Raw genomic sequence first — 13,718 nt, 5'->3', positions numbered from 1 at the left:
CTCAACAACAAATTATCCAGGGGTCACAGAAAGGGCTCTTTGTAAAACACATCCCCTTTATGGGGAGGAACATTACACAATCCGAGCCACTTCAGCCACAACATGTGAAACTGCGATACGAACCCCACTATTATTTACTCCCCGCCTCCTCAAAAGGAGGCGGCGGCTGGTCCGAAACAGCCACCGGCTTGTGGTTAGCAGCCTCAGAAGCGAACACATAATCCCGGGGCGGCGGCAGTCACTCGCTGCCGACATGTGCCCGCCGCGTTCTCTTACCTGAGACAGCGCTTGAGGCCCCAAGCCTCCACTGCAACCAGGCTCGGCTCCCTCAACCCCAACCGTCCAACTGAACCCGCTTCCCCCGCGGTAACAATCGAGCGGCTCAGTCTCAACAGCCGCGGGGAGTAGGAGACGAGTGACGAGGGCGACGACGGCTCAACGGACGAAACTGTCCCAAATCCCTCGCCGGCAACTTTCACTCCGACTCGCACCAACTTCCCAAACGAGTCAGTGACAGGGCGCCGCCATTTTGAACGAACCACCCCCACGCAGACAATGGCCAAGCGCGCAGGCTCGGCCGGGCCCGTTCTCCCCCCACCCCCCCCTTCGGGGGCCGATTGTGACATCTCCTGATTGACAAGTGAGGCCGACCAATCAGAGTCCGCTAAGGGTGGGCGACTGACGTCATCGGTTCAATCAGCGACGAGGCGGTGGGAAGGGAGATGGACGGAAAGGGGCGGGGCTACGCAATGTAGGGCGAGCGGGCGGAGGGGGAGGGGATGACGTTCCGTTGACCGTTCAAATTGGAGAGCAAGTTGGGGAGGGAGTGGGGTGGGGGGGGAGGGGCGGGCCGTGATTGACATAATTCTGCACCAATCAGCATGGGGCAGGGGCGGGCGATGCGGTAGCTGGGCCAATCAAGGCGGGGCGCGAGCTCGGGTAGTTATCAGGTTAGGCTGAGCGCTGGCACTCAAGCTTGACTGGCCGGCGTGTTTTTTTTCCGCTCTCGCTGCCGATTCCATTTAAGCTTCATCCGAGAGCTGCGGTGTTCAAGGTGGCTTAAAATATTCGCTTCAGTTTTTATTCATGTTGCAATTAATTCTTGTCGCTATCAATTGCGGTTGGTACCCGGCTCATTGAGCTCTCCTATTATAGATATATAAGCATAAGGTGATATAGAACATGAGTGAGTGATGGAGTAAGGCAGGGCCTGCAGAGCTTCCTCTGCCAGCCTTAACCCTTTATTTGGCCATTGCACACTCAATATGGTGTCAGGGGTCATTTAAAGCTTCTTCACCATGTCCAAGAGCCTGTGCAAAGTCAGACTGGGTTTGATCAAGGCTACATCCAGTGTTTGTTCTATTTTGCTGTTGGGCTATTGTTGAAAATCACTTGCTGCTTTTAAGACTTGAGTAGAAGAAGTAAACTTTCTGGGAGGGGAGGGGAGGGGAGGGGGTGGTTCAATTTTAAGTATGAATGGGCAGTGCCATTCTGATGGGGCACAGTGGTTAGCACTGCAGCCTCACAGTGCCAGGGACCTGGGTTCGATTCCAGGCTTGGGTTGCTGTCTGTGCGGAGGTTGCAAGTTCTCCTTGTGTCGGTGTGGGTTTCCTCCGGGTGCTCCGGTTTCTTCCCACGGTTCAAAAGACATGCTATGCTGGTTAGGTGCATTGGCCATATTCAATTCTCCCTTAGTGTACCTAAACAGGTGCTGCAGTGTGGCGACTAGAGGATTTTCACAGTAACTTCAATGCAGTGTTAATGTAAGCCTAATGTGACACTAATTAATAAACTTAAACCGATGTAAAGAATAGCAGGGAGTTGCTGTTAATTGAGTTGTTAGCCATCACTTGGCGAGGAGCAGTCTCGCCTCTAATTCAGAAAGTTTCACTCTGGAGACTTGTGACCAGACAAAAATCTAGGCTGACACTTTCAGAGGCATCACTAGGCACTGTTGGACAATACTGTCTTTCGGAGGCAAAACAAATATTTTGAAGAGCAGGGAAATTTTCCCAAGTGATCTGACCAATATTATTTATTCAGTCAACATGACTGAAACCAAATAATCTAGCTTTGTCATTTTTTTTGTGGGAATTTGTTATGAACAAGTTGGCTGCTGCATAACCCACACTACAACAGGCCTCAATGAAAGCCCTTCATTTGAGGATAATATCTACTCGGGCTGATGAGTTTCTGCCATGTGCCTTCATGTGATCAGCAGATCTTTGGGCACATTGGGTACACCATCCTGTGAGGTAGTGGGATCTAGAGTGCAGGATTTGCTACTATTTCTGTCCTTTTCTGCCACTGCTCTTTTTCATTGTTACAGCATTGGGTCTTAAAGCTTGATGGACAAGTTGTTGCCATTCTGATTGATTGTTGGTCTTTAAGGTCAATACTGCTGCGATTCAAGGAAGGCTTCAAAGTGTCTTTGAAGAATTTTCTCTGTCCTCCCTTGGAATGTTGCCCATTTGAGGGTTGAGAGAACAGGACCTGGCGGGGGAGATTATTTTTGGCCATCCGGACACAGTGGCCATTCTGTCAAAGCTGATTTTACAGTTTTGCCTGAATACCTGTGGACCTGAATTCAAGAAGGTCACCAGTGTTCATCTTAAGGTCCCCCCCATTGCCTCTAGGCACATCCGCCAGATTTAATGTTGATCTAATTTATCCAGCGCCCTTGTGTATTGCTGATATACAATTCGGGTCTCACTGCAATACAGGAACGCTTCCTACATCACAACAGTGATGAGACTTCAGAAGTAGTTCATAGGCTATAAATCGCTTTGGGATGTCTTGAAACCCTAAAAATGCAATTTTTAAAAAAATGATTGGTCATCCATAATGCTCCATATATCTTTTGAAGTGTGGACTAATACAGCAGCCAATGATTTAATTAATCTGGTTTTTTTTAGTGATGTTGGTTGAAGGAGGAATGTTTGCTAGGCCACCAGAAGACAGTCCATAGTTTAGGGTAGTAACTCTATTTAAAGTTACAGTATTTTTTTTTCATGGTTTTGATAACATTACAATCAAGCTGTGATTCTTTTTACATCGTCTAAATAACTTTTTATGTTGAATATATATTAAAACACACTGCTTTGAAACCTTTTTCATCTGTACAAAAGGGTAGTGTGGGTATACTTGTATAGCAGGAGACTTTGTTTTCTTAGAACTGATGAGTATTTGTGGTGTTGGAAGTTTTGTTGTGCAATGCTTTGCATTTCTGGGAAGGTTGTCTGGATGTCCAGAATGACCAAAAATGCATGGAGAATCTGCACGAATGCAATCTTTTCTTCTTTTGGCATAATTTCCCCAGTGCTGCTGCTCATGGCAAGTCAAAGAATGAACTGTTTTAGAATCATCGATGTTGATTGCACAGAAGGAGGCCACTTGGCCCAATGTGTCTGTTGCTAAAGCAATCCAAAATAAATCCCTTTTTTTCCTCCTGTGCTGTGTAACAGGAAAAATACTTTCGTGTCATTAAAGCCAGGAGGTTTATTTGCTCAGGCATTCCTGAAATAAATGCTTGATTGGGTTGTTACAAATCTAAGTGAGAATTCAGGAATTGCGTATTTTTTTTGTCATAGGTCACTGCGAGAGACATTGTAGAACTGGCCTGCTCATCAGGTGGGGTGGGAAATGCTGAGATCTTGTTTTAAATTAGCAAAAAGGAAATATCCTAAGTATAGGAGGTAGAAAAAGTAAATGGAAGAAAAGTTTTAGCTTTCCTAAATTTGCACATATACTTAGAATTGCTCAATTTATTTTAGTTTGGTTAACACACAAACTAGAAGCAGAAGTAGACCATTCGGCCCTTCGAGCCTGCTCCACCATTCATTTTGATCATGGTTGATCATCGAATTCAATATCCTGATTCCTCCTTCCCTCCCCATACCCCTTGATTCCTTTAGTTCCTTGAGCTCCGAGAGCTATATCTATAAACACCAGTGGACTGCCGCAGTTCTTGAGCAGTTAGTAGTCAGCAAGTCACTCAGACAAGGTGTGATAATGTCACTGGACTAGTAATTCAAAGGCCCAGTTTATTCTCCCAGGGACACGATTCAAAACTCACCACAGCAGCTCATGGATTTTGAAATCAATTCATAAATCCGGTTCACTAATATCCTTTTGAGGAGGAAATCTGCCATCCTTGCGCTGTTTGACCTACATGTGACTTCAGACCCAAAACGATGTGGTCGCCTCTTAACTGGCTTCAGAAATAGCCTCGCAAGCCACTCAGTTCAAGGGCAATTAGGAATGGACAACAAATGCTGGCTTTGCCAGTGACTGCCATAACACATGAAAGAATAAAGGGAAAATGACTAGTGGCAGCTGGTGCAAGTTAAATTTATTTAATGAAATCTGGAATTGAAAACTGTTCTTAGTAATAGTAACCATAAAACTAACACTGATTGGTTCGCTGATGTCCTTTAGGGAAGGAAATTTGCCACCCTTGTGGTCTGGTCCACATGTGACTCCAGACCCACAGTAATGTTGTTGACTCCTAACTGCTTTGAAATGGCCTAGCAAGTTAGTCAGTTTTAGGGCCATTATGAAGGAGCAAAATGCTGGCCTTGCCAGTGACACCCACGTCCCACGAAAGAATTTTTAAAAAGGCACGGAATTGGCAGCCTCGTCCATACTGTGTCCACAAAATAGACTTGCACATAAAAAGATGTTTACAGAATATAAATTAGATAAGGGGAAACATGTTCTGAAATGATCATAAGGCACCAATCCAATTTCATTGTTCTGATGGCTATTATAAAATTTCTCTAGTTTTGACCTTGTAGCTGATGATTTGATTAATTGTAATTGCTTCTGGGTATCTGCTATTCTCTACATGTCTATAGATTTATGTGACTTGGGAGTAAATAAAATACTACTCTTAAAATGCTAAGTTATCTGTGAGCATGAAGGGAACCCATTGCCAAAGCTATTTCTGGGTAGAAAAATAGGCTGTTTTTAAAAAGAAAAGTTTGCAGGTTATAGTAAAGCCCTTTTGAATCTAGATGTTAGCCATGCAATTTGTTTTAATGTAACTTAATATTAATTGTGTTACCACCTGTTTTGGACACTTGCGGGGGGAAGAAAAGGAGAGAGAAAGAAAGAGGAGCAACAATTGGATCCAGCGCAGATAGAAACTTGTCACTTTGATCTGCTCTCTGGCATCAGTGGCAGTTTAATTTTTGGCATTGTGATAAGGTTACAATGTTGAGTAAGCATGATCATGTTTTATAACAATTGCAATTGGGAAATGTCCGGCCTGTACTGCAGGATTCCATTAGTGCTGAATACTGTGGGAGGGAAGACCATGTGCATCAATAATTAATGATTAGGTGATGGCTGAACTTGGATTTTAAAGCCTGATGATTGTAGTAGGAAGCGGTGATCTTGCAAAAGAGTGAAGTAACATAGAAACATAGAAACCCTACAGTGCAGAAGGAGGCCATTCGGCCCATCGAGTCTGCACCGACCACAATCCCACCCAGGCCCTACCCCCACATATTTTACCCGCTAATCCCTCTAACCTACGCATCCCAGGACTCTAAGGGACAATTTTTAACCTGGTCAATCAACCTAACCCGCACATCTTTGGACTGTGGGAGGAAACCGGAGCACCCGGAGGAAACCCACGCAGACACGAGGAGAAAGTGCAAACTCCACACAGACAGTGACCCGAGCCGGGAATCGAACCCGGGATCCTGGAGCTGTGAAGCAGCAGTGCTAACCACTGTGCTACCGTGCCGCCCAGTAGAGAAAGAGATATTTCTGTTTCCTGTTGTGAGGATCCAGAGCTCACCACACGCTAGTTTTAATTAACTTCATTGTAGTGTTAATGTAAGCCTACTTGTAACTAATAAATAAAACTTTAAACTTTAACTTTAGAATCTCAGAATTGTTACAGAAGGTGGCCATTTGGTTTTTGCACTGACGCTCCGAATGAGGAATTCACCTAGTGCTACTCCCCTGCCTTCTCTTAATCCTGCATATTCCTCCTTTTTCAGATAACAGTCGAATTTCTTTTTGAATGCCTTGATTAAACCTGCCTCAACCATACTCTCAGACAGTGTGTTCTACCTTAAGCTTTCCTCATGTTGATTTTGCTGCTTTTTCCAGTTGCTTTAAATCTGCGCCCTCTTGTTCTTGATCGTTTCACCAGTGGGAAGAGTTTTTCCCTATCCACTCTGTTCAGACTCATGGTTTTCAATACCTCTATCAAATCTCCTTGCAGCCACACTCCAAGAGAAACAGCCCTAACTTCTCCAATTTATCTTCATAACTGAGGCTTCTCATCCCTGGAACCATTCTCGTGAATATTTTCTGCACTCTCCTTAATGCCTTCCTAAAGTGCAATGCCCAGAACTGGACAGAGTACTCCAGCTGAGGCCAAATTAGTGTCCTGTAGAAGTTCAACATAACCTCCTTGTCCTTGTACTCTATGACCCTATTAATAAAGCCTAGCATACTTTATGCCTTATTAGTCACTCTCAACCTGTCCTGCTACCGTCAGTAGCTTATGCACACATACATTCTTGTCCCTCTACTCCTGCATGCTCTTTAGAGTTGTATACTTTATTTTACATTGTCTCTCCATGTTCTTCCTACCATAATGAGTTGGGTCACATTTCTCTGCACTGAACTTCATCTGCCACTTGTCCACCCATTCCACCAACTTTTATATGTCCTTTTGAAGTTCTACAATGCTTTCAAGTTTTGTATCATTTGCAAATTTTGAAATGGTGCATGGTACATTAAGTTTGAGGTCATTGTTCATCCGATATTTCTGTTGTTTGAAGTGAGAATAAGATCTTAGTCTTTGGCCATCTCCTGTTTCTTGCTGGAAAGTAGTTTCTTTGAGGATTGTGCCTAAATTTACAACAGTAGCAGCGCCTTCTATTTATATAGCACCTTTAATACAGCGAAGCAACATTTATCAAACAAAATTTGACACTGAGCTACATAAAGAGGTATTAGACCAAATTACAAAAAGGGTGATGTTACAGGAAATGTGCTGTCTGGGTGATCGTGTGGATATATGGTGAGAGCTCATCTCAGTCAGATATGACACCAAGGTTGTGAACTAACTGATTCAGCCACAGACAGTTGCCAGGGAGAGGAATGGAATTGGTGATTAGGGAATGGAGTTTGTAATGTCAGCTGAAGCCAATGGTTTTGAGTCTACCCAGTGATTAGTTACAGGAAAATTCTGCTCAGCCAATTTAGATATTGTTTCCCTTGCTGAACTGAAGGGTCTGTGCACAGCATGTGTCTGTGTGAATTAGAGTGTGGGCAAGTGTTTTGGTAATACACTGTGTGTGATTCCTGTGTTAAAGCATTTGATTTGATTTATTATTGTCACATGTATTAGTATACAGTGAAAAGTATTGTTTCTTGCGCACTATAGAGGCAAAGTGTGCCGTACATAGTGAAGGAAAGGAGAGAGTGCAGAAAGCTAGGATCAGGTATATTGATACAGGAGGAGAATAGTCCCTTACTCCCCACAATCTGAAGCATTCTTGCCTGCTTTTCCAAGTTTCTCAAAATATCCCATTTCATAGAGAATTGGTGATAAAATTGTTCTATATGCAAGAAGACTTGAGAGTTGTATTTAGAAGGCTCAAAAGGTTGACTGGATCATTTGACTGAGCAAGAATCTGAGATGAACTGATGCTCATCTTGGATGATTTATGCAGGGCACAGCAACGGAAACTGAATGAGCGCTGTATTGGTTGAAAAGTGTATAACACCCAGAGGTACAAGAGGGTGAGCAAACCAGAGAAATAATATAAACTCTCTTTTTGTAAAATAAAGAAGAAAACAATTAAGTATATTCATCATAATATGATGTTGCTGTTCTGGAGAGTCAATAACTTTGAAACTTTGTAATCTAAAGGCTCCAACACAAAAATGTCTCCAGACATAAATGGTGGCTTAATATTTTTATGAAGGCTCCTTTAGTAGGAGTGTATAGTTGTAAGTGCTACAGTAAAACGTTAGATCCAAGATGCCTTAACCGTTCATTGTTTCCATACTTTTTTTTTCCTTGGTGTGTTTGTACACACATGTGCAGGAAAACCTTCAAGGAAAATGCATAGTGTTCAGGAAAAGTCTGGTCGCGATCTGGGAGCACTGAAAAGGAGGTAAGCCAGGGCCTAGCGTTAAGATCGGTTAAAGGAGCAAAGTTCCCAAGATGTTTTGGGCAGAATATTCAATCTTTGGTTTCTGTTATTCGGAAAGGAATATTCTATTTCCTTTTATGGCAAAGTTGCTCTTTTGAAAAAAAATATTTTATGCCTTGAGATTTATATCCATATGGCTGATATTAATAGGAATCTGTAACAAAGCTTTCAGTTTGCAATTTGTTTGTAGCTCCACTCCATACATTTTAAAACTGAACTTTGGGGATGTGTGAGGAGAATGAAGAGGATCCTCAGCATCAGGTCTTGTCATCAGATTTCTCTACTTCTTGACTTAGCCTATTGTTTCTGTTGTTGTGTGCTAATTATTCATGTTTCTGCAATGATTGTTTCACCTTCTAGTAGCTGACTTTGAGGTTGGGACCAGAGTCTCGGCTAATATTTGTAGTTGATGCCCCTGCAGCAAAAAGTTTGGAAGTCACTGTTTCATCACCCCCCACCCCACCCCATCTTTCGTCAACATGGTGTCCCTTGGTGACATCATCTGAAAGCAGTTAGTTTTCACATTTACGCTGACGACACTTGGTTGTACCTCACCAGCACCTTGCTATACTCTTCCATTGTTGCTAAATTATCCGACTGATTATCCAACATCCAGTAATGAATGTGCAGAAATCATCTCCAATTAATATTGGAAAGTCTGAAGCCATTGTTTTTGGTCCACACTCCAAACGCCATAGCTAGACACTGACTGCCTCACTCTTTCTGGCAAATATCTGAGACTAAATCAGAGTACTGTAATCTTGATATCATCTGCTGTTAAAACCCTGAATCATACCTTTATTACCTTCTAGATTTGACTATTCCAGTGCACTACTGGCTGTCCTCCATGGTCACCTAAAACGCTACTGCCCATGTCCTTAATCACACCATGTCCAATTCACCTATTGCTCTTGTATTTGATGACTTACATTGGTGCTCATCCAAGCAATGCCTTGATTTTAATATTCTCATCCTGATTTTCAAATCTCTTCATGGCTTCACCCCTCTCTATCTCTGATTTCCTCCAGCTCCACACCACCTGAGATATCCTCCATAAACCCTTCTGATTCCCTGCCTCCTTTTTAAGGTACTCCTTAAAACCTGCCTCCTTGACTTGAGCTTTGGGCCATCTGCCCTAATATTGCATTATGTGGCTTGGTTTCCAATGCTCCCATGAAATAGCTTGGGACTTTTTATTGCATTGAAGGTGTATTATGAATATAAGTTGGTTTTTACCGAAGCACAGTAAGAGGACTTTGTTCCTTTGTTCTTTTGATAAAGTAAAGTGAATAGGGAAAAAATAATCACCAATATCTGTTGCACTAAATCCTTCTGGAATATGAAAACCTGGGCTGCTCTATAAAAACCTCTGCTCTCTCTCCCCTCCCCAAAATACATACCACTGCTTAGAGAAGTATTATACTCTTGGATCCTTTGAAACTGGGCAGAGGTAGAAAAAAATGTGCATTAAGTAAAGGCTGAGAAAACAACGCAACCTGCATTTACCTGGTTGAAACCATGTTCCCGATGGTGGGGAGTCCAGAACTAGGGGGTCATATTTGAGGATAAGGGATAAATCTTTTAGGACTGAGGTGAGGAGAAATTTCTTCGCCCAGTGAGTTGTGAATTTGTGGAATTTGCTCCCACAGAAAGTAGTTGAGGCCAGACCATTGTGTGATTTCAAGAAGGAATTAGATATAGCTCTTGGGGCTAAAGGGATCAAGAGATGTGGTGGGGGGTGATGAATGGCGGAGCAGGCGTGAAGGGCCGAATGGCCTACTCCTGCTATTTCTATGTTTCTGTGAACAGAACAGAACACTTTCTGCTTTAAGTTCGGTGCTGATTTTGAAAATTTACTTGGAGACTCTTGCAGTATTGCTGAGAGGTCTGCATAAAGGACATCTGTAAAACTGGACAGTCTCTCAGTGGAGACTGAATTATTTATATCACAGTAAGTTATAAGTGTAAGATGATCAGTTCCATTTTTAATTTGGCATATGAGCATCTGCTAATAAAATGCCTCAGTTTGGGCTTTGTGTTTGTACAGTATGTTGCTATGATCTACATGAATTGCATTTGCAGTGGACCCCTGCTCCTGTGGTTCACCAGTTAAAGCTCAGAAAATATCAGTGGGATGGAAAAATATGCATTGATTTTGGGCAGTCTTTAAAGTTCGACTGGTTAAGTCTTTTAAACTGAGAATTAATTCTATAGGTGACTAGTGGGTCTCGACAAATTAAATAGTTAGCAAGAAGTTTAATGGGCACTTTTTAACTGTTTCTGCCCTGTGAATAGTTCTGTTTCATGCTATTTATTGTTTTTGATGGTCTGTTGCCAGTATTTATGCAGTGAAACAAGAAATGAATGTGCAGTGTAACTGTCTGCTTCTACTTTGGAAGATTGATAGGGCCAAACATGTATGGAGTGCAATCCATCAACTTCCTGTACGATCTTAGTTGTTTTTGTCTATTGGGAAGGGTTGAGGAAGCCTGCTCTCATTTTGAATTGGTTTTTTAAAAAAATGGAATGGTAACACTGCAGGCTTCATTATGGCTAGATTAAATTAGATTTAAACAAAGGACAGAAAGAATGTGTGCACGCGCGATGTTGACATTGACACTTTGTAGCTTTTTAAAGAAAGTTAAATAACACTGAAATTAGTAGAGTGGGAATATTATAAATTGTAACCTTTGCCACATGATTATACTACACCTTTTTTTTGGACTAATTATCTTGCCACAGGAAAGCCTTGGCTGAGATACCAATATTCTGCAAAAGGCTTACTTGCAGCTTGGAACCAATCCAGCTTGTCATTTTGAAGATTTATCGCTCACGCATTACCTTTGGTATATCTGCTGGATTTGTACTGGCCCTGATCTACAATGCTTGGAATGATGGAAGTTTGAACACTTGAATGGATTGGGACACCTAATTACCAATGAGAACATCCCTTTTACATTCTGATACAATTTAAATCTCTTGCTCTCTTGAGCAGACATTAATCAAGCAAAATAATTATGTTTATTACACATTATCTTTGTCACTAATGCAATTTATCAAGCATGTACGCTAGGGAATATTTACAATCAAAACACCAAAATGGGGTAAGTATAGGGAGAGGATGCTAGTTTGCAGAAGGATTTAGATAGGCTACACAAATAGGCAAATACACTCAATCTGAGCAATAGAAATAACTTGAAAGAATAAGAAACCTACATATATGCAATTGTAATATTTTGGAGGTTGTGCTTCTGTATGTTGCAGTATTTCAGGAGATAGTTTACAAAAATAAACTAGGTTAGCTAAATATTGAGTACAACTTTGGTAGGATAAAATAAACAGGAGAAATTGAAATTGCTGGAAATCTGAAAATGCTCTAAATATAGCATTGGGGGGTAATGAAATAAGACAGGCTCTGATGTTTCATGTAGGCGGTTGACATGCACTATTTACAGCCTTTTCTTTTCAGATTTTGCTGGAGTAAATAAGGTCAGCTGGAGAGGAATGAAATTGGTTGTGAGCTTAAATTCTCGTGAATTTCTGTAGTCCTCCGCTGATCTGATCAGCAATCAGGTGGATCCAAATCTATTGTAGAATGCAGTGTACAGGACAGCCCAATTTTTTCAGTGCCAAAATGCATGTTTAGGGTTATACCCACATTAGCATAATCTTTTCATCCAGAAATACATTTTTAGAGTTGTAGGCCAGAATGTTATGGCCATTCACAATGACAGGATTTTCCCATTCCACTGCAGTGAAAGGAGATTTGGCTGGGCGCCATATTCTCCAACTTCGCTGCACGGGAGCGTGGCATGAATGACCGGTAAGGTCGCACTCGTAATCACCTTTAAGTTGGTGCATGGGATCAATCAGGCAGTACAGACATGTTGCCAACAAAATGCACAAGAGTTTAAGACATGTCTATGCGTGATGAATGACAAACAGAAATGGATCCTCCTGCAAAAAGAATGAAATATAAAGCTGGTTTCAAAGTAAAAGTCATAACTTTTGCTAACTCATCAAATTACTGTGCTGCAATGAGGGATTTTGGTGTTGATGAAATAAGAAGCAATTTGCCCAGAAGATGCCCAAGACCATATGTATCATGAGAAGCAGGACCAGCTATTGGCCTGATGTTGATGAGCATGTACCAGAATGGGTCCTTGAGAATGGTTATGTCGTCACCAGAAATGCGAGGCATGTTTATACTCTTAAATGGGCCAATTCAAACCCGGAGTCCAGCAAAGTTTCGGAGCAACAGCTAATTGGTGTAGTTACTTTATGGAATGGAAATGTCTAGTGTTGTGGAACACCAAGATCGAGCAGAGACTACCAAAAAAACCATGCTAAAATTATTCATTTGCAGTGACTCATCATCAGATAGTGGCAAAATTCGAGCATCCATTATGTCACAGCAGTACCCTGGATGAAATGCCCATAAAATTCCAAATGCCCAGCCATTGAATGTTGAGATCTTTCAAAAAATGTGGAGTATCCAATTAAATGCGTAGAGAGAAAAATAATTTGTTGTGGGGATGATTACGAAATTAAAGTGCCACCTCTGATCCAGAGTAGGATCCTTACTATGATGCCAATGATGGATTTAACTGTTTTTCAAACATTATAATTGTTGTTCAGACTAGCCTTGTGTAATTATTTCATTAAATAAAATGTGACACATTGATTTAATTTGAATTATCAGTGTCATTTGTTTTCGCATTTCAAAATGACCTATCACCTACACCAACATTGATGGTTCATGTTTTATACTGAGTCGTTTTTGGAAGGATGTTTTGAAGCTTCAGAGATTATCTTAATACGCCACAATTTTGGTATCTCGCAGTTGTGACTGGTCAATAGTCTTTTTTCCGATAGAACATCAAATATTACTAGATTAGACTAAATTGCTGACTGTCATGTTGTGTTCCCCAGTAATAGAAATAGAATTCACTTGCATGGAAGGGACCCTGAGGAATGAGGTTTGACTCATGGCATTAAATATTGAACAGCTTCTCAAATATATTAAGTTGTCATAGAAAAGAAATAGAGCTTGCAGTGGGAATTGGAGTAGTTTGGGTAATGTAGAACACTTCTTTTCAATGAACCGACCCAGCATGCACTGAGGCACTCTTATATTTCTGATGTTCTGTGGGTTGTACTAGGTTGTGTTTTTGTGGAGGCACTAATTACTTAAATAAACTCCCAAAGCTCTGTGGCCTGTACAGAAACCTTTTTGGAGTAATGGTGTCATGTTTGTTTCCGCATTTGGCATCTGAAAGAAAGCTGATGCCTGCTCACTAAATGCAACTGGCTTGAAATGATCTACTGGATATACCATCAGATTAGAACTGACCCACTTGATTGGAGCATGACTAATCTATAGCAGGCTGCTGTTTGGAAACAAGGAGATATCTATTCTCAAAGGACACACTTTTTAAATTGCATTTTATTTTATTTTCAGAAACTTGATATTTGGAGACGGGATACCTTGTGAAATTATTGCTTACTGTCATTGACTTGAAATCCTCTGGA

General features: G+C 41.5%; 2 protein-coding genes across 3 annotated transcripts in view; one reads left to right on the top strand and one right to left on the bottom strand.

Annotated features, from left to right (window-relative positions):
• The window catches only part of ccnk (cyclin K), a 28,022-nt gene extending 27,468 nt beyond the window's left edge, over positions 1-554 (bottom strand). The window contains exon 1 of one of the 2 annotated variants that reach the window (XM_078234309.1): positions 277-554. The gene's annotated coding sequence lies outside the window, so the exon portion shown is untranslated. The remainder of the gene's footprint in view (positions 1-276) is intronic. The other variant, XM_078234310.1, reaches the window with a different exon arrangement.
• Positions 555-973: 419 nt separating this feature from the next.
• LOC144506773 (actin-histidine N-methyltransferase-like) overlaps positions 974-13,718 on the top strand; it is a 140,035-nt gene continuing 127,290 nt past the window's right edge. Inside the window, exons 1-2 of the mRNA XM_078233132.1 lie at positions 974-1,054; positions 8,078-8,147. Coding sequence (XP_078089258.1) covers positions 8,095-8,147 — 53 coding nt within the window. The 5' untranslated portion in view covers positions 974-1,054; positions 8,078-8,094. The remainder of the gene's footprint in view (positions 1,055-8,077; positions 8,148-13,718) is intronic.

Source organism: Mustelus asterias, chromosome 18, assembly GCF_964213995.1.
Source record: "Mustelus asterias chromosome 18, sMusAst1.hap1.1, whole genome shotgun sequence".
NCBI lineage: Eukaryota > Metazoa > Chordata > Chondrichthyes > Carcharhiniformes > Triakidae > Mustelus > Mustelus asterias.
This window is presented reverse-complemented; position numbering and strand designations above follow the sequence as displayed.